This window comes from Antrostomus carolinensis, unplaced genomic scaffold (assembly GCF_000700745.2).
Source record: "Antrostomus carolinensis isolate BGI_N321 unplaced genomic scaffold, ASM70074v2 scaffold14326, whole genome shotgun sequence".
NCBI classification, from domain to species: Eukaryota; Metazoa; Chordata; class Aves; order Caprimulgiformes; family Caprimulgidae; genus Antrostomus; species Antrostomus carolinensis.
This window is the reverse complement of record NW_010319899.1, coordinates 31,765-50,162: the sequence shown is the minus strand read 5'-3', so window position 1 is coordinate 50,162 and position 18,398 is coordinate 31,765. Positions and strand designations below refer to the sequence as shown.

General features: G+C 37.8%; 1 protein-coding gene across 1 annotated transcript in view; it reads right to left on the bottom strand.

Moving 5' to 3' along the window:
* The window catches only part of MAP7D2 (MAP7 domain containing 2), a 37,060-nt gene that overhangs the window by 6,235 nt on the left and 12,427 nt on the right, over positions 1-18,398 (bottom strand). The window contains exons 5-12 of the mRNA XM_029085308.1: positions 17,863-17,961; positions 15,855-15,965; positions 14,435-14,557; positions 11,280-11,428; positions 10,056-10,183; positions 1,983-2,215; positions 1,504-1,630; positions 4-208 (exon numbers count right to left, since the gene is read on the bottom strand). Coding sequence (XP_028941141.1) covers positions 4-208; positions 1,504-1,630; positions 1,983-2,215; positions 10,056-10,183; positions 11,280-11,428; positions 14,435-14,557; positions 15,855-15,965; positions 17,863-17,961 — 1,175 coding nt within the window. The remainder of the gene's footprint in view (positions 1-3; positions 209-1,503; positions 1,631-1,982; positions 2,216-10,055; positions 10,184-11,279; positions 11,429-14,434; positions 14,558-15,854; positions 15,966-17,862; positions 17,962-18,398) is intronic.

The following is an 18,398-nucleotide window of genomic DNA, read 5'->3' as shown; positions in this document are numbered from 1 at the left end:
TACCTGTTTCTCAAGTTTGGCTTGGAGCTCTTTTTCTTGCTTTTCTTTTAGCATTTGTTCTTCCTCTGCTCTCCTCCTGGCTTCCTCTTCTGCCTTTTTTCTAGCTGCTTCTTCTTCACGTTTTCTTTCCTCCTCCTTCTTACGAGCCTCTTCCTCTAGACGAAGTCTTTCTTCTTCTGCTTTTCTTTTCTGTTCTTCTCTTTCAAGTCTGTAAAAAGCATACTATGTTTAAAAGGTTTCATCTTGTTCAGCATTGATCCTATTGTATGTATGGCATACAGTGAGCCATAACTGATAATATATGCACCAGCACACATTTTCCCAAAAAATGCCAAAATACAGAAACAGGTTGAGCACGTGCTCAGAATTCAGGTTGCTATCAAACTTCTATTCCAATCTTATTTTCACTGCCTAAAATATTTCCTAGAAATTATAGTTTTCCTTGAAAAAACAGGTGTGATCAAAGAAAAAGAAAACATTTCCATTCTACTGTCACTTAGAGCTTCAATAATAAAGGTTTCAACAATAAAAACATCTCTCTCTTCCTCCGTATTTCACACCCCGGATGCTGGTATCTATAAACAAGCAAGTACTTTTTTTCCTTAATTTCAGCTGAAAGTAAACAGATTGGATGAGTAGCAGCAAAGTCCACAAAACACAGTAGTACGCTAGAAAGAGTGGATCTAAATTCCACCTGAGTTGTTTTTTGGCCCACTCAGGGACATCATGCTCCTTTGTCAGTCACCACATTCAAAAGCAGCTTTGACAACTGATCATTCTTATCCTTGAATATCAGGTGTTCAGAAAATATTTCCATTGGGCCAAACTGGAAGGCATTGGTGACCTCCCCCCCCACCCCCATATTTTCAATAAGAACAGGCAAAGCTGCATTTAGACACGCAGAGTTAGTGATTTAATACTAGAGGCTTGAAGGAAGGGCATGATTTGCTGACACTTGTGACCAGCATACAACATGGAGAACAACCCTAAAAGCTTGCTCCTGGAACACAGCCAGAATTTCACTGCTTAGACACAGTAACCTTCATTATGCTCACACTTAAAATCCCCAACTGCCTACAAAAGAGTTGGGCAGGGAGATGAACTTCAGGTTAATCTGTCAAACGATACAAGCCTTGCCATTTAAGGCATATACTACTACTGCAAGACTGTTTCTTTTACATAAACTAGCCCATTTAAAACTGCCTCAAATATTTTTACAATGTAAAATACTTCAAGTATGTCCATACTGCAGTGTATGGACATACCTGAAGTATTCTGATGAGTAATAATTTATTAGGCTTCTTAAAGAGGTCAAATTATTATTTTCTAACTTTACTAGTCATAAAGACTGCAAAAGACACTAATGAATTATGGGTCTGAACTCAAACAAATTAACACTTACGTGTAAGCTCCCACCTTGATTCTAGAACTACCAGTTTCAAGCATCTTCAGTGATACAGGTTAAATTGTTAGGTAATAATTTTCACAAATCAATACAGATACCTCTCCTGTTCTTCCCTTTCCTGTCTCTCCCTTTCTTCTTGTTCTTTTTGCAGGCGGGCCTGTCGTCTTTTCTCAGCTAGAATTTTTGAAGCTTCTTCTGCATCAGTTGTTCCTGCTGTGTTCTTCCCTAGGCGAAGACAATCAAGGGTGGAAAGTTAGGCAGGGAACAGAGAGAGTGCCCAGCGCTTCCATAATCTCACAGAGACTAAAACGGCCCTGGTGCATGCTGGTACAACACCTTTGCTTTTCAAAAACAATCCTCAGCATTTTCAGCAGATACAATATGGAACAGGTAAGGGCTTTTTGTACATGGGTAACCCTGGTGAAAACTATATAATTACTGGTTGCAGTATGTACCTTTACACATTCTCATAAGCCCGTGACTGACTGAGCAGCTTCATGAAAAGAACAGTTCATCACTGTTTAAAAGCCTCAGGAAACCACAATACCTTGCAATTGATTCTCGTAGTAAGACTCACCTTCGTTATTTTCAGCCTTCCCTGCAGAAGGCAGGTGCTTCTCAGAAGCCGCCTGGCCTGCCTCATCAGCGCGCGCACCCGGGGATTTTTGATAACTGACATTTTCCTTCTCCTTTTCTGCCTTCTTTTTAGGAGTCTCCTGGGTAAGATTAGAAGCCGCACGATGCTTCACAGGAGAAGCTGGATATTGTTTGGCATTTTTAGGAGACTGAGGGTAGTTCTTTGCAACTGTCCTGATGAGAGAAAACAAAACAAAACGAAAATCAAAACAGACCATACCTTACCAGCCTGGAATCAAACTCCATATTCACACATATCGCGCCTCTTTCTTGTCTCTGGCTACACACAAGTATTAGTTGTTTTGCACAGTACTGCAGAGAAACCACCTGGACACAAGCAATCGGAACCTGAAATGTGGGGAACTGGCATGAAAGTGCAAACAATTACAGAAAATTCTCATTTAAAAAGATCAATAATACTTTTCAAGTTGTAGGAAAGACATAAGAGTTCATGGACTACCTAAAACTAATTATTTTTGTAGCAGCCATTTCATAACAATTTCCTCAACATTACTGTATTCAATAGTCCTTCTCAAAATTTAAAGGAAAGCTATGGCTGTTTTCTGTCTGCAGCAACTATAATGAGTTGCAGTGTGGTCCTTTCTTCTGAATACTGCCTTCTCAAACATGATCTTTTTCTAGTAGTTCTTGATTTTCTAAACTAGCACCAATACTACTATGTACCAAGGTAAAGCTCAGCACCACAAAAAGAGACAGAAACGATCAAAACATTTGTACAGCCAGCTCCACTGTTTCAGTTAGCACTTTAATCAGCACCCACACAACAGACTCAAGGCCCAAAACTCAGCCCCTGCAAACTTTTACACAGCTGCACTTGTGATGGCAACACACAGCAGCAAGGCAGCTGACAGGTCATTTGGCTGTTGCATACTTTAGGTGAAACAATAACCTTGAAGTCAGTTCTGGGAAAGCAGCAGGGAAAAGATACTCGATACGCACTGAAAATATGTGCACGTTCAAGAGAACAGATTACGAGGAAACACAAAACTACACACAAACACCATTCATTATTTATGTAACACCAGTAACTAGCACTAAATACTCATCAAGAAAGGCTGGGCTATGTGACTATGTGGTATGGAATTAAAGAGATTATAATCTTAAAATGACTTATGTGAGTCCTATTAGAAGAAACAATCCTGCAGTAAAGTCAATATTACACATGTAGTTTTAGCCTTCCTCATGGATATGCAGTTATGATATAAACATATTATACCTTCTCACTTTTTTCATCTCCACAATGTAGAGTTTCATATACTATAACATGTTTTCTGGACTATAAACTCATTCTGGCAGATCACAAGCATGAAAAACATGAACAGTGGCTGAAAATTAATGGACTGGAGTGGAAAGATTTGTATAGATCTAGCTATAGTATTGTGTGGCCAGAGACTATTATAACCTGAACAGCATTTGCATTACAGAGCAGACAATAAAAATTAAGAGTCTTTCAACTCCTCTCCAATTCAAGAACTCGGGAGAAGAAAGGGTTTTTTTCCCACCATATTATGCTGCATTTGAAAGAGGTTGAGACACCAGAATACTGGGAGCTCATTCAGAGCTGCCCAGTCAGTGGGAAGGAAAAGACTGCAGAGTATTGCACCACCTGTACTCTCTTGTTCCCACTGAAGAGCCATCACAGACTCCAAAAGCCCCTGGGCTGGTGGAACAGTAGCACCCTATTACATTTGAAGTTCAGCTCAGGTACTCTCTGCCTGCAGGCCCAGGAGTTCCCTGTCAGCTGAGGTCCCTGCCCTTGGTCCTTGTCAGAGCTAAGCTGTAGGTACGCCTGTTCCTGGCCTCCCTAACCTGCTGATCCTGACCTGACGTTCTGGCTTGTCCTCGGACCTGCTTCAAGGCCTTTGCTGGCTATCATTGAACTCTTGGTTGACCCTAGTCACAATCACCAGACCTGCCCTAGTCACTTCTTTTGTCTGCTGCAGGATGGGGTCCTACAGGTGAGGTACCTTTCCTTGTCTGCCCTGCTGCCACCCATGGCTCCTGGCTTGCCCTGCCTTGCAGGGCAGCCTGCTCCTGCTCTGCAATAGGAGCAGCCTCCTATTCTGCTTCCTAACAGAAATAGGCTTTGGAAGATGTGGACAGGCAAGTCTGTTTCCAGCTCTTATAAAAACAGCAATGGGAGAAGGCAATGAGATTGGTTGGTGTTGACCAAATCTGGTTTTAGCAGTCTTCAGTTTTCTCTCTGGGATATAGATAGATTCCCAGGCCCTCCTAAAGACGAAGGCAGAGATTTCAAGACCCCACCTACATACGTACATCTCACATGTGCCTCACCATTACAGCCATTTCCAACTGCATTTCATAAAAATACAATATGTAAATAAAAAGCAAACAACCGTTCTTATGCTTCTCTGCAGCATGGACAATGCCTCCTGCTCATCAGATTCTTTTTCAAAGAATAGTCCCTTCTTGCTGTCTTTGGTTTACGTTTCCAACTTTACCACACATTCCTTGCAGTGTTTTTTATCCAACTTGTTGTGACAGGAGGAACAAAACAGCCACATAACTAAGGCTGACTCATTTTCAGTATTAGCACAGAAGTAATTGTTCTCTAATAAAGACATGACAATCAAATTAAAGAGGCTGGTAAGAAAGAGTCTAGTCTTGAGAGCTATATATCTTGCACTGGGTAGGAATTAAAGGAGACTGGCTGTACAACCTACCTGTTGGACTGGAAACACGTGCTGAATCCATTATTTAAGTAAGCATCTTTGAACTTTTAGACCTACAGAATTTTTTTCTTACAGCTCTTTGGCCAGAAGAACAAGAAATAAGCATGGTTTTGCTTCTTTTAAAGCAACTAAAAGGGAGAAGCATATAAAAGACTGATTATGGCAAGGATGACAACAGTGCAGTGTGAGGAGTGAAAAGCTGAGAAAGTCCATCAGGAATAAGAATATTTTTTCAGAAATTTTAAATCATTTATTGGATGCCAGTATGAAGTATTAAATTAACACTGTTTTTCTCCTTGTATTTAAAACATATTATCAACTTAGCATCTTTAATATTCCTAGACACAGGCAGAACTGTTACTGGAAAAAAACACACTCCTTCTAATAGTATTTAAATTTTGCTACTTTTTACCAGAAAGGGCTAAACGAGACTGAAGACAGAAAAATGGGATTATTAAGGGCAAGTGTATAAACACTCACATAGGGGTCTGCTTAGGTTTTTAAAATGTTTGATTTCTGCCTTGGGAGAAACAGAAAGGGATGTAATGAAACCCTGGTAAGAATGTGTGAACACAGAAGTGTGCCTGATGAGGATCAGAGAATTAAGATGACAACTCCCCAGAATCCAAGAACTGGTAGCAAGTTAGTGGTGTGAAAGCTGGCTCATCTCAGTCACTAGATTTTACAGGGAAATACACACGTACAAGAAGCATCTTCCTCTCTCCAGGAGGTCTTAGTTTTCTCACCTAACCGCCCTGTGTTGACATGGGGGCAGCAGCTTATAAAATAAGCCACTCTCATCATGACCTCTACATGCTCTGCAAGAACCTCCATCAGGTCTGAGGATCCACTGGTCCTTATACTACAATGGTTTTTATTTAATTAAAAGGGGAATCGCAGGGATAGTCCATATTGCAGAAGAATGTCTCACAAAGAGCACAAGAGGGGTTCTGAGCATACTTTTGCTGAGCACAGAAAATAAAGTACATGTAGAACATGAGTCAGAGGTCACATCCAATTTTGTCCATAAAGCAAGGGAGAGAACAGCATGCTTTCTTGAAAAGCCAGGTATGTGACAGGTCATCAGTTACAACAGTTCAGAAGGCCTGACTAAATCAGAAATCTGCAGCAATGCCAGACCTGCATTATTTTATTCCTCTCTCTCCCTATTAATTCAACAAAAGCTCTGCTGTGGCCACAACACAGATCTGTATGTTCTCAAGCCTGCTTTCTGACATTGCTCTGATCACAAGCTGTTCCTGGGTTCTGACATTTTTGCTTTGCTATCTGTGAGATTTTCTCAAAAGCAGTTTTCTTTCACTCAGTTTTGATCTTTTCTAGCCAGAGACACATTAATTTCTCTTCTACATTTCTTAAAAGAGCACAAACTCAGCATCGGTCTATAGAATATTTATTCTGATAGCTGCATGATTACAGATGTTTTCAAAATCTTGAATCGGCCTATTGTCTAGCTAGCTGCTGAAAAAACCCTCAAAATAGTCTTGATCCAACATTATACCCACTGTTTTTATCTTTTCCAAGGCAAAATAAAGATCAAGAGTAGTAAGTGTGGCACATACGAAATCAAATCTAAAACTAGGTCACTGCAGACAGAGGAACTACCTCTGTGAGGAATTCACCCCATGCAGACACCTTTCTAATAGGTGGTTTTAAAAACTTTTAGAAGTTTGGACTTTTTTGTACTACTCTAGGTTCATCAGTATTCTGTAATTTGATTGAGCATGTAGATTTCTGACATCAAAGTGTGTCCCAATAGCTGCAGTGGGATGTCGTCCAAAAGAATCACTAAGTTACGGGTTCAGTTAGTAAAACTGTGAGCAAAAGACAGTGACACAGACTGGGAACTGGAAATGAAGAATCACCCACCAGCAGTGCTGCAGTCTCTTTCCTCCCCCCTTGCCTCTTTCTCCTCATATGAAGTAATACTTTGGTAAAAAAAAAAGTAACATAGAGGCTTGTCAGAGCTTTCCATTTTTATTCACTGCCTTATACTATGGCTTATCTGCAGACATTTACAACTAAATCCTACTTCCTTGAATCAGTCAGGTCCCATTGATTTCAAAGGGACTATGGACCCAAAGACCCGTGAAGGACACGGGCTTCACTGCTTTGCCGATCTATAAGATAGGACACTTATCTGTTCTCTGAAGGATAATGCAAGAATAAATTGATTAATGTATAGATGTTTGAAGACAAAGCATAAAAAAAATGACCAAAAAACCTTAGTAGTATTGATCTTGTGAAAGAACTGAAGAACAGGAGCACTTTACACAATCAGTACCCAATAGAACTTGCAAAAATAAAAGATAATTTCTCAATTATCCCAGCTCTCTAATCCATTAAATTTCCATCTTTGTCAACTGATCCACGCTGGATTCAAAGCAATCCATACTGGATTCAATAGTTTTGAGTTGCTTTCTTGTGTGATGTTTCTTGATATATTTAGTTTTTCAAATATCTTCAAGCTTTGAATTCCTTTCCTGCTTTTAATTATTGCTCAACATATTTTCCCCCCTCCCTTTTCTCCTTTTTAGGTCCATATTTGTTTATTCATTTTGTCTTGGACATTATGTTTTTGGGCTGATCTTTTTTTGCTTTCTCAGTAAAATTTGCATGTTCAAACATTTGTATTTTATTTATGTAATCACCGAGAATCTATTCTGTCATCAATCACTCTCTCTTTTTAGGTTGAAATTAGATTGTCTTGTTTGAGCCTGTTTCATTTACTTTACTATGGTAAAAAGAGCTTTTTAATTAATAAATAATGAAATAACATATACAGAAGACAAGCAAATACCACTCACAAACCGAGATGATGATGACTGTGAAGAACTACTAACTAGAACAATACCAAGAAAACCTGAATGTCAAGTCACATACTTTTAAAAAGAAAAAATGGATACAGCTAATGATCATCCAAATCACTGGCCATACTTGATTCTTTCCTCAACAGCTTTCGAAATTAAGGTGCTATGCGGGATCACTAACTACTAATGCTGTACAAGACATATTCTTATTTATTCCAGGGTATTTTTTTGGCCATATGGTATGCTGGAAGGAGAAAGATTAAACTTGTAAAGGATTGTCAGGTTTGAGAGGAGAATGAGTATTTGTCTACATATTTAGTCACACTAAAATTATACTTATGTTCCACAGTTAATTTTAAATAAAAGGTAAGATTATACAATCCAAAGGAAGTTTCCAAAAGCCTGACTGCCTGTACTTAAATCCACTGATCAGCTAGATTGCTATCTGTCATTTGAATTATATGAAGATATGCATATCTTTCTATAATAGTATAATATGGTGATCAGGACATCTTTTTTATTTTATTTTAAATTTCTGCAGGGAAGTTTCAAGAGTGCTGAAGCAGAACTGTCTTTATGCAATCAGTAATAAAGATGGATTTAAACTGTATTTACTGTAACTCTCGTAAGGTCAAGGAGGGTGTTCTAATTGGGCCACGCTGAGATTAAATACTCAGTAATACATTTCCAGCAGTGGTCAGAATCAGATTCTCTTGAGGAAGATGGGGAGGAAAAAAAGAAAAAAGATAACTACTGTGGCTCATAATGACAGAAAAACCCACCAATAGGCTTCTTAATTCCTCCATGCAACATCTGCTTCTTCCTCTAAAAGCCGCAGGTTTTATTCCTTGTAGGCATGAAAATATTTTACTACAAAAAGGTTCTCATAATTTGCACCTCTGGGGGAAAAAAAGTCTCCATCTTTGCCTAACCTTTTATGGAAAAAAGTGCTACAAATTAAGACTGGGCATACTTTTTTCATGAAGAACTAAACATCTGTTTCACAAAATCTTTTTATTTTTTTCCACAGATGTGTCTATGATGCTGTACCAACCTTTTCAATGTCTGCCCGTCTCAGAAATCCATTTCCCACTAATCATTTTGCTTAACTAAATACGTCTCTTGTTATGTCTTTCATACTGACTGAGTGAACTGAAGGATGCATTCTGAACAGGGAATATCAGTACTTACAGAATAATATACATTAGTATAGCTCAAACTTTTCTCTGTACATTTTGGAGTGCCACCGGACTGCTAAAAACTGTAATGAAAAAGCTGACTGTCATTAACACTTTGTATCGTTCCGTTCTTCACAAAATTTACGTAGTTCAGAATCTGACGACATTATATTGAAAGTCTGAGAATTTGTAGCCCTGCAATATAAACCAAGAATTGCAATTTCCCAGTTGCATGCAAGGGATGTCTAAAACGGAAAGAACGCTCAGAGTCAGATGGTTTCCTGTATTTTGCCTAACACTAGATCCACACACAAAATCATCCTCCATTAATGGGTTGTGTACTCAGAGCTGAAACAGAAAAGGAACATCAGCTAGTTTTTGAAGCACAAGAAATTTGTCAGAAAGGGGATCACCCAGACTGGTTCAGAATGTGGCCAGGTTCAGACTTCGGAAAAAAAAAAAAAAGATCAATAAAATCAGACAAAAACAGGACCCACAAACAGAGTCTAGGGGAAAAAAAAACCCCACAAAACAAAACAACGACGAAAAAAATCAGACAACTACTGTAGACCATGACTACTCTAGCATACTTCTGCATTTGAGCCTTAATATCCTGCTCTAAGAAAGCTGAAGATGCATTTGCTTAGACTTGTGAGTTGCAAGCTGTGGTGCACAGACTTACAGTTTTGAGTGTCTGCAAAAGACAACTAAGAAAAGCAACTCAATTCCTAGTAAGCCCAGATATGCTCTAGGTCCACAACTCTGCATGAAGAAAAAGCCACCAACAAAAAGCAATAAACCCACAGAGATCTGCAAATAAGCAAAGATGAAACCCAATGGTTTAGATGACACATAGTTAAGTACATTCACGGAACCAGATGGTCATGCCAGCAACAGCAAATGCATATTTTAAATGCTGGAATTTCTAGTTAGTTTTCATGCTCTGAGCATTTCTTCATATTAGGCGGAGTTTCTTCAAAACCAAATAAAATAAAAGCATGTTAAAAATAAATGTTAAATAAAATTTCACATTAATTATAAAATGCCCCATGATAATTTCAAAAGACTGAGAAAGGCAGAGAAGTGTCTCTAGTGATCACTAATACAATTTTACACATATATCTGTTGATCTATGTCTTGCTCTCTCCCTCCATCTGTATATGTGTGTATATGTATAACTAAAATTAACTATATTTTACACAACACTTCAAAGGAAGTTCCTCAAGAATTTATGTTTCCTTTATAGGTAATAAGAAGCCCAGAGCATATTGGACCACTAATAAGGAAGGCATACTTAGGTGTTGCAGGTGATGCAGATCTTCTGGACATGGCAGCAGGAGAATCAGACCTTCTTAGAGGAGATCCCATACCAGATGATGAACCAGGTGTTGCGGGTCGCTTCTCTTTCTTTATCTTCTCAGTCTAGAAACACAGTTCATTTTAGTATAGATAATTAGGACCAATACATCAAAAAATATTTGATAGTTTTATTAACAAGATTGCACATAAACAGATTTGTGTAACAGACTTCTAAGATAAAATGTTTTTAAACACTAGTTGACAAATGAGGTGCTTAGTTTTTTATTTTACACAGGCATAAAAAATCCAACCATGTCTTGCATGGACATAGTATACAAGTTGCAGATAAGTAATACCACACCAGAGCCTCTCCAAGAGTTCTTGGGAGGGGTGGTGACACTGGGTGGAGTTTTCAAAATCATCTATATGATCCTGCAACAATTCTTAAGACATGGTCAGTAGCACAAGCAGGCATTTCGCAGCAATGCTGCTGGATGTAACACTGTGAATCACATTTAAGAAAGACAAATCTTCAGCTTCCAGCTTTCACCCTCTCATTTAGATGAGAGCTTCTAATTTAGATGGCATGAATCCTCCTACTATTAACTATTACAAGACAAAGGACCTTATGTGAATTTCATAGCCCTTGTATAAATTTTTAAAACATGCCTTATATTGTTTGGACTCAGTGAAGGGGAATGACTTGCCTTTGCTTTTCTGGAAACTACAGTGGATCAATGCATCTTTTAAGCAAACAGTATTAAGGGTCCACAGAAAGAGTTAAGCAACTGGTATAAAACAGAGGCATCGTCAATACACTTGGCAAGTTTCCGAAATACGTGAAGCTTGCTAATCAACCAGTAAGACTGGATAGTCATACTCAGTGGAGAGATCCTATTTGTCATCCCCATTCCCAGAAGTTACAGGCAAGTCCAGAAACACACACCAGCAGCAGAAATCTCAGTTCCCTGAAAATAATGTTGCTGTAATGTTGCTGTTCCAAATACCAGCTCTCAACACTGATTCCCAGGAGGAAGAAGATATGAAAATACTGCTAAACAGGAGCACAAAAGCAAGAGATGCATGCAAGGCTTACTTTCTTACTGCTGTTTCTTACAACAGGGGTAGCACTTTATTTTCATGAATGTAAAGGGAAAGATAACAACCAGAAGTTGCGTCAGTTTACCCAGAAGCAAAATCAAAACCATCACAAACCCACCTGAGTACCTTCAGCTGCAGCCACCCCTTTCATGGCATCAGAAGTGGAAGGTGAAGTTGCCTTCTTTCTGTCAGTGCTTCGGGTGGGGGAAGGCTTGTAGGGAGATTTAAGAGGACTAGCTGGTGCTACACGAGGACAGATATGGAATACTAAAGAGTTATAGCACAATAGCAAGAGCAAAAGGGAGCACAGACAGAGGAAGTAAAGGAGAGGAAAAAACAGCATACTTTTATGTTATAATGTTCAAAGGTAGTTTTCAAGGTTTTTTTTAAAAAGTATTTCAAAAGAACACATTATAGAACACATTCAACATGGTCCCACATTTACCAAAAATGCCCCAACTGAAAGCAACATTTTATAGGATTTAAATATTTTTAAAGTTATCTCTAAAAATATTGCTCTCTCACTCATGTAATTTTTGAATCACCTGACTATGACTGTGATCTTTTTTCTTCTGAAAAGTCCAGCTTCCTTTGCATATGATAAAAAGAGTAATCAAACAATTCTAGTTGGGTGATTTTTGAACAAATACTGTAAAACAGGAAAGGTGACAGAATAGAAATTTTTTTTTTAAAAAAAGCCTAAACACAGCAAAGGCTTCTAAATACCGTAATTGCTTTTCAAAATAGTATTTAATTTAAAAAAAAACCCCAACAACAAAAACCCAAAACTAAATGCTGCTGTAGGTATGTCAGTTACTGTTATTTGCAGCAGACAAGTTTGAGTGCAACACAAGGATTACAGCTTATGGGCCAAATCTTTCTAGGTATTTTTTAATTTATTTGCAATACGAACAGGATTTTTTTTAAATGGGATATTTTACTCCTGCTTTTGTTCATATTGCTTTCTACGATGAAATTTTCACACACATACAGAACAATCAGCAGAGTATATGGTTTATTAATAAGAAAGATACTAATTGTAACCATGTAACAGTGTGTTTCCAACTTTATTCAACTGCAGTCAAGAAGGATATTGACTTTGGAAAAGTAGTAACTACACTAAAATGTAGAGGTACTCGAATTTCCAACATGTTTTTTTTCTGAGGGCAGTCCTATAAAATTTCTTATGAAGCCTTTTTGTATGCTTTTAAGTTTAACTGGACCTGTGTATTACGTGACTGACTTTCCAACAAGTTGGCAAAAGTTCACTGAATATTAAGAAAAAAAATTCGTAAATTAAATGCTGCTTAAGTATTTTTACTTCTACTGTAAAAAATAAATTATTATATGGGTCCAATAACAACTGTTTGCCTGAATATCTTGACTCAGAGTAACACTAATACTGCATTGCCCTAGAGAAAGAGTCTTAAATTGAGACTCCTCACTTCTAAGCTTACAGAAAGTGCAGGAGCAGAGCAATTTTGACCCAGAATCAATTACATGAGGCACGGCATGAGCTCTTGACAAGGAATAACCCTCTTCCCTCTTCAGGAAACTACTTCTACAGAGAGAAGTACACCACAAATGGGAGATCTCCCTCAACCCTTTAGCTGGCAATTACTGGCAAAACTGTCAACGGCGACTCTGAATATTGATGCTGTTTGCAACCTGTGCTACAGCCCGATTGCCTTGCGAGGAAATGACAAGAGGATGCTGGTTCAGAGAGCTGTTCCCAGAATCAGCACTCCTGGTTCAGCATAGGGGGAAAAAGCAATCTGCAGACTAAACTGTACTGTCAGACATGCCAGCACGCTACTTTAAAGATCTGGCCATGAACAGAGAGATAAAGCTGGGAGATGACAGACAAAACAAGTGGGGACAGACAAAGAAAGTCCCTATTGATTTCTCCAATAGCAAATACAACATAGAAAACAACATCTGTAGGTGGCCCCAGCAATTCACCTCCAAATCTTAAACAGAATATACCAATCTAATTTCAAGTTGGCTTTTGTTCAGTCTCAGCAGTTAATCCCTGAGCAGTAAGTAAACTGGGAATTTTCTCATGCGCCAAGTACTGTATGACAGCGTTTCTGCTTCCAACAGATGCTGCTTTTAATGTAGAAACAAGGGAAAGAATGTCAGTGTCATTCAAAACCGATGTCCCTATGCACTGCAACAAAGTAGTAATGCACAAAGGAAAGTAAGCTTACTTTGTAATTAATTTTTATATAGCTTTGTGTTAAAAGCACAGTTGCAGGACCTGAATCTATTTCAGCCATGCTATATGAAAATACTGATCATAAAGATGATCAGTTTTATACTGTCTAACCAGTTTTACTCTGAAAAACACATTTCCTTTTTCAGACAGAAATTTGGGTGTGGGATTTGGTTTTTAGTAAGTTTGTTTTCAATAAAAGTAAAAAAAAAACCTGTTAGACTTTTGTCCTTGTTTCAGCAAACACTATTAGTAGGTACAGCTTCATAAGGAGAAACTACGCTGGAAGTCAGGCACTTACCTAAGTATTAGCGGGACTCGAAACATTAGTTTTGTAGATGTTTGCAAAATAACTGTTTTATTAGACTGCCATTTACAGATAAGTACAGTAACTATCAGCCCTCATTTTTAGTTTCTTAAAGATCAATTATTTCTGGAACTGACACCTTCCCATCAGTGTTTCTGGTTTTTGCTCTAAATAAGTATTATTTTATATGTGTATAAACACACACACACATATATCTATATATATATATATAAATACACACACAGTCACACGGTTAAAAGCAAAAAGCAATTTAACAGCGTGGAACTCTAGTTAAGAACTGGAAGTCTAGTAAAAATAATTAAGGCTCAAATAGTGCACTGGGATTTTTGTTCTACATACTACTTGGGTATAAAAGAGGATGACATTGACATATCAAATAAAGCCTCTGAGGTGTCAGACACTAGTCTAAAACACTGTTTCCTAAATGAATAAACTGAGTTTTCCACTGACAGGTTTTAGTAATTTTGTAAATTTATTTTTTTTGTTGTGGTTTTTGATTTTTTTAATACTATATTATTTTTAAAAAGACGCTTAGAACAAGACAGACAAGTTGATGTGTTTTTTCAAGCTTTTAAAAACACTGCTATCATAAGCAACTTAGCTCATCGTTGATTCTGTACTTTCATGTAAATCCTCATTAGGTTCATAGTACTCCATTACTTTCAGCAACTACTCAATGCAACCAAAACCATACCTTAACGGTTTCAAAGTGAGTAATTCAGGGTTTTACCTGGATTATTGTATTGCTCAGAAAGCATTAATGTACTTCTGCTTCTGGCTAAAGATGACTGTGTGGGAGTCAGCAGCCGAGAAACAATAAAGTTTTCCATGGGACTAAGATGCATGCGGTGAGCTGAAGGATGGGAGCAAAAATAAAATTTAAAATGCAAAGAAATAAAACAACATTACACTAAAATAACTGAAACAAAACTATGAAATGATTAAATGAAATGAAAAAAATCTTGAAGTGTTTGAAATTTAAAGTATTTAAAGATAATTTTCATCCCCACTGAAAAAAGGTTTCTAGTTCGTTCCTCCATCATTGTAAATTATTTTCCCACCTGTACAATAAATATAATAAGGTTAGGACCGTGTTGCATTTTGTTCCTAAACAGAGGCCTATTCCAGTCTGCAAAATGGTTGCTTTCATGACTCAGCATGAAAAAGGTTTGCCTTTATCCCCAGTAGAAAAGGTGAAACACTTACTGTAACAGCACAGCTACTCACCGCTGTACCAACCATACTGGGACTGCATTTAAAATTTGCAGTCTCACTGCATTATATAAGTCTTATTTATACATTATGCCTGCAATCTTTCCTACCCTGCAAGTATCAACTATGCAAGAATTATAGTTATAGATGTTCCTATTACATGCATATATATAGCCATCTATCATAATAACCCCAAAACTATTGATGAGTTTTCATTACAAAATTCAGAAATGAAAAATTTACCTTCTCTCTTCTTTCTAGAAATAAGCCTTAGCTGTCACATATTTCAGTAATTATTTTTTTGCTCATTAAGAGTTTAAAAAAAGGGAGGGAAAGGAAAAAAGACACACAAAACAAACGAAAAAAATCCAAAGAGTTCACAGTGGGGTAAACCCTTCAGTCCTCTCCATAGCGTTCAGCAACCACTAATCCCGCAAGATGATCATCTTTTCCTGAGCCTCTGATGGAACAGGGTTTCAAATAAAATTAAAGCTCTACAACTCTGATCACAAGACTGAAGTCTCCCAGCTGGCTCATCAGACGTAGTTCTGCCCATGGTACACCCCACGTCTATTGTCAAGCCACATGTCTGGTTTGCTTGTTTTTCATTATTTGGCTAGAAGAACACGAGCTGCACAGTTATAGGAAATTGCTGCAGTCGCCAAATGTACTTCCAACCCTGTTTGCTGGGGTATCAAAACCTGAAAATGAATCAGTAAAAAAACCCACAGGATTTGTTGCTGGCCTGGGATCTCCAGCATGGCAGCACAGTCTTGGGACAGGCTGCAGAACTGTTTTATGGTATTAACTTACAACCTTCCCAGATGTTTGAGTTCTTTTCAATACTAGACATAAGCAAGTTACATAGCTATATGGACAAGAAGTGCTTTAAGCAGAAGGAGAGTTTATGCTGGTAGGAGACCAGCATATTCACTTGCCTCTGTCGGGGGAATGTGTTATTGCCGCTGTGGAGGAGGAGAGGCGCTTACTGATTGGCGATTCCATTTGCTTTGGCAGATTCATTGTAGAAGCTGAAAGTTTGTCACATGCTGCAGAGAGACGCATTGAAGATATTTGTATTCACATCACAGTATTGATAAACTCCCCAAATTAACCTCGCATTTGTAGTCCTGGCCCTTGCCACTGATCATACCTCACTGAGTAAGGCACAAGAAGTTCTTTCTGACTGCTGGAAGACCAGCATTTTAGAAGACATGCTTTGGGATGTAACTTTTCTGCTTGTGAATTTAACATTTCAGTTTTATAACAGCCTATCTTTTACACTGCCACAGGCAAATCAGGTCTGAATGAGTGAACCCATTCTGATTAAAAAATATTCAATATCAGCACAAGCAGGAAGCTACCTAAAAGAAACTGCACACATGACAACTCTCTACTCCTCATCTCTGCTCCCCTTCCCCTTTACTTTCAGTCTGGAAGAGCTGGGGTAGAACTCAGGTATTATTCTAATACAAAAATGAAATAACCAACATTTGAGTGTTCAAACAATGAGAATTTGCTGTTTTAATGATTGATCTAGCGCCAGTCATTTGGCTTTATCCTTTTGTGCTTGAGAATATTTAAAAAGGAAAAAAAGCTTTAAAGCTTTTGGTACTACCCCAAGTGCTTTCATTTGTCTTCTGAAATACTGTTTGAGCACAATATCTATCTCCTACCTTATAATTTATTCAACTGAACAACATAAAAATGTTATTCAATTATTACTACAGTGTATTATTATATGATGATCACTGCATGATGCTCAGAAGCTAAAAGCCTAGATGCTTTATCCCTTAAATTTGAATTTTATTTCTTCCAAAAACAAAAACATTTTCAGCTGGAGAGATATGTGTGGCCCTAATTCTGCAGCCCCCTACGTCACTGCATTCCCTATTACATCCATTGAAACACTGCTTCAGCGGGGTCTGCAAGATTCTCTGTTCTCTCTCAACACAATTCTCTACATTTGCTGTTTTAAAAAAAAGCAGGTACAATGCTGGTATGCTGCAAAACATCCATTGCCCATCCAAACCTCTTTGAACATGAGTAGCAATTAGTACAAAAATTTGAATCTGTCTGCACAGAAATAATAGTTTTGCGAGACTGTGGGCAGAACAATATTTACTGTGCATTCTTGCAGGAGTAGTTTCCAAGCCTAGCTCCTCCTTTGGGGGAGAGAAGGAACCTAGTTCTTAAAGCACAGGCTGTGTTACGTTTTCAAAATGCCAAGTACATTTGCAATCAAAACTAGAAATCCTATATGCAATCTAGTCTTAACTTTGGAGGACTCATCTACTTCACAGTCCTTTTATGGGAATAACAATTTTTTTAAAAAAACCCCAAGAACAACATAAAAGAAAACAGAATACAATTGCCTAAATCAAGTCAACTACTTGAATCTGTTACAAATACCATCTTGGCCAAAATCCACTTCAGGAGGCTGGAAACACAGCATGGCTGTTTATACCAAATTTGCTTGTTCTTAAAATACTGCAGAAAAAGGCCCTTGAGATGGAAAAGAGGAGTGTTTTGATGAAACGCCATCTCCCTATTTTCTCTTACTGTACAACTGAATTTTATTTTTTTTAACAGCATCTGCACTTGTGCATGTCCATCAGAACTGTCAAATACATGTGTAATTATATTTACACATACAAACACAGAGTGCCCACAGAATTCACAGAGATGAGAATCTGAGCGGTAGAAGTCTACAGTTAGTGAGAAAACCATGAGATGCCTCTACTGTGCTGGAATGTGAGGCATGCACTGCTCCACTATGGCAAAATTAAAAAGACATTTGATCCACATCGATAGGGATAATGCCAAAGAGTACCAGACTGAAATAATAAGAAAACAGTGGTTAGGAAGGACAAGATCAGTGGATGGATTACAGTGATTAGAACAGTTAAAAGTGAGACACGATGGCACTGTGATTCTCTGAAATACCATTGAAGGAATCAGCAGGAGCAGTAGAGGTCACAGGGTCTGGTGGAAGGGTGTTGGCAGCTAAACCTAGAACAGGGGGTGGGGTATTTTCTGATTCACCTACACAGCAGAGAAATCAGAGCAAAAAGAGGTGAAAGAAATTATTGAATAAGTTGGGGGAGGTGGAATTAAGTATAAAATGCATTGCAAAGAAACTGGTTTCTTAAAGTATAAGAGCCTTTTATTATCATATATATTTAATTTCCTGGCTTTTTTGATGGCATACCGTGAAAACTATGATATGAAACAGTTTGCCTTTATAGAGTTAAGTACATTTACACACTTTTTTAAGAGAGAGCATCTGTCATATTTAATCATCACCCAAACATGGGTATTTTTCCCCATAACAACAGTTTATTTAAACCTGACAAATTTAAACAAATTACATGATGTAAAACAGAAAACATGCATCTTTTTGTAATATAAAAGCAGTACGTGACTGATAATGTAATAAAAAATTTTTTCTAAAGCCAAATCAAAAAGATCAGCAACAAAAG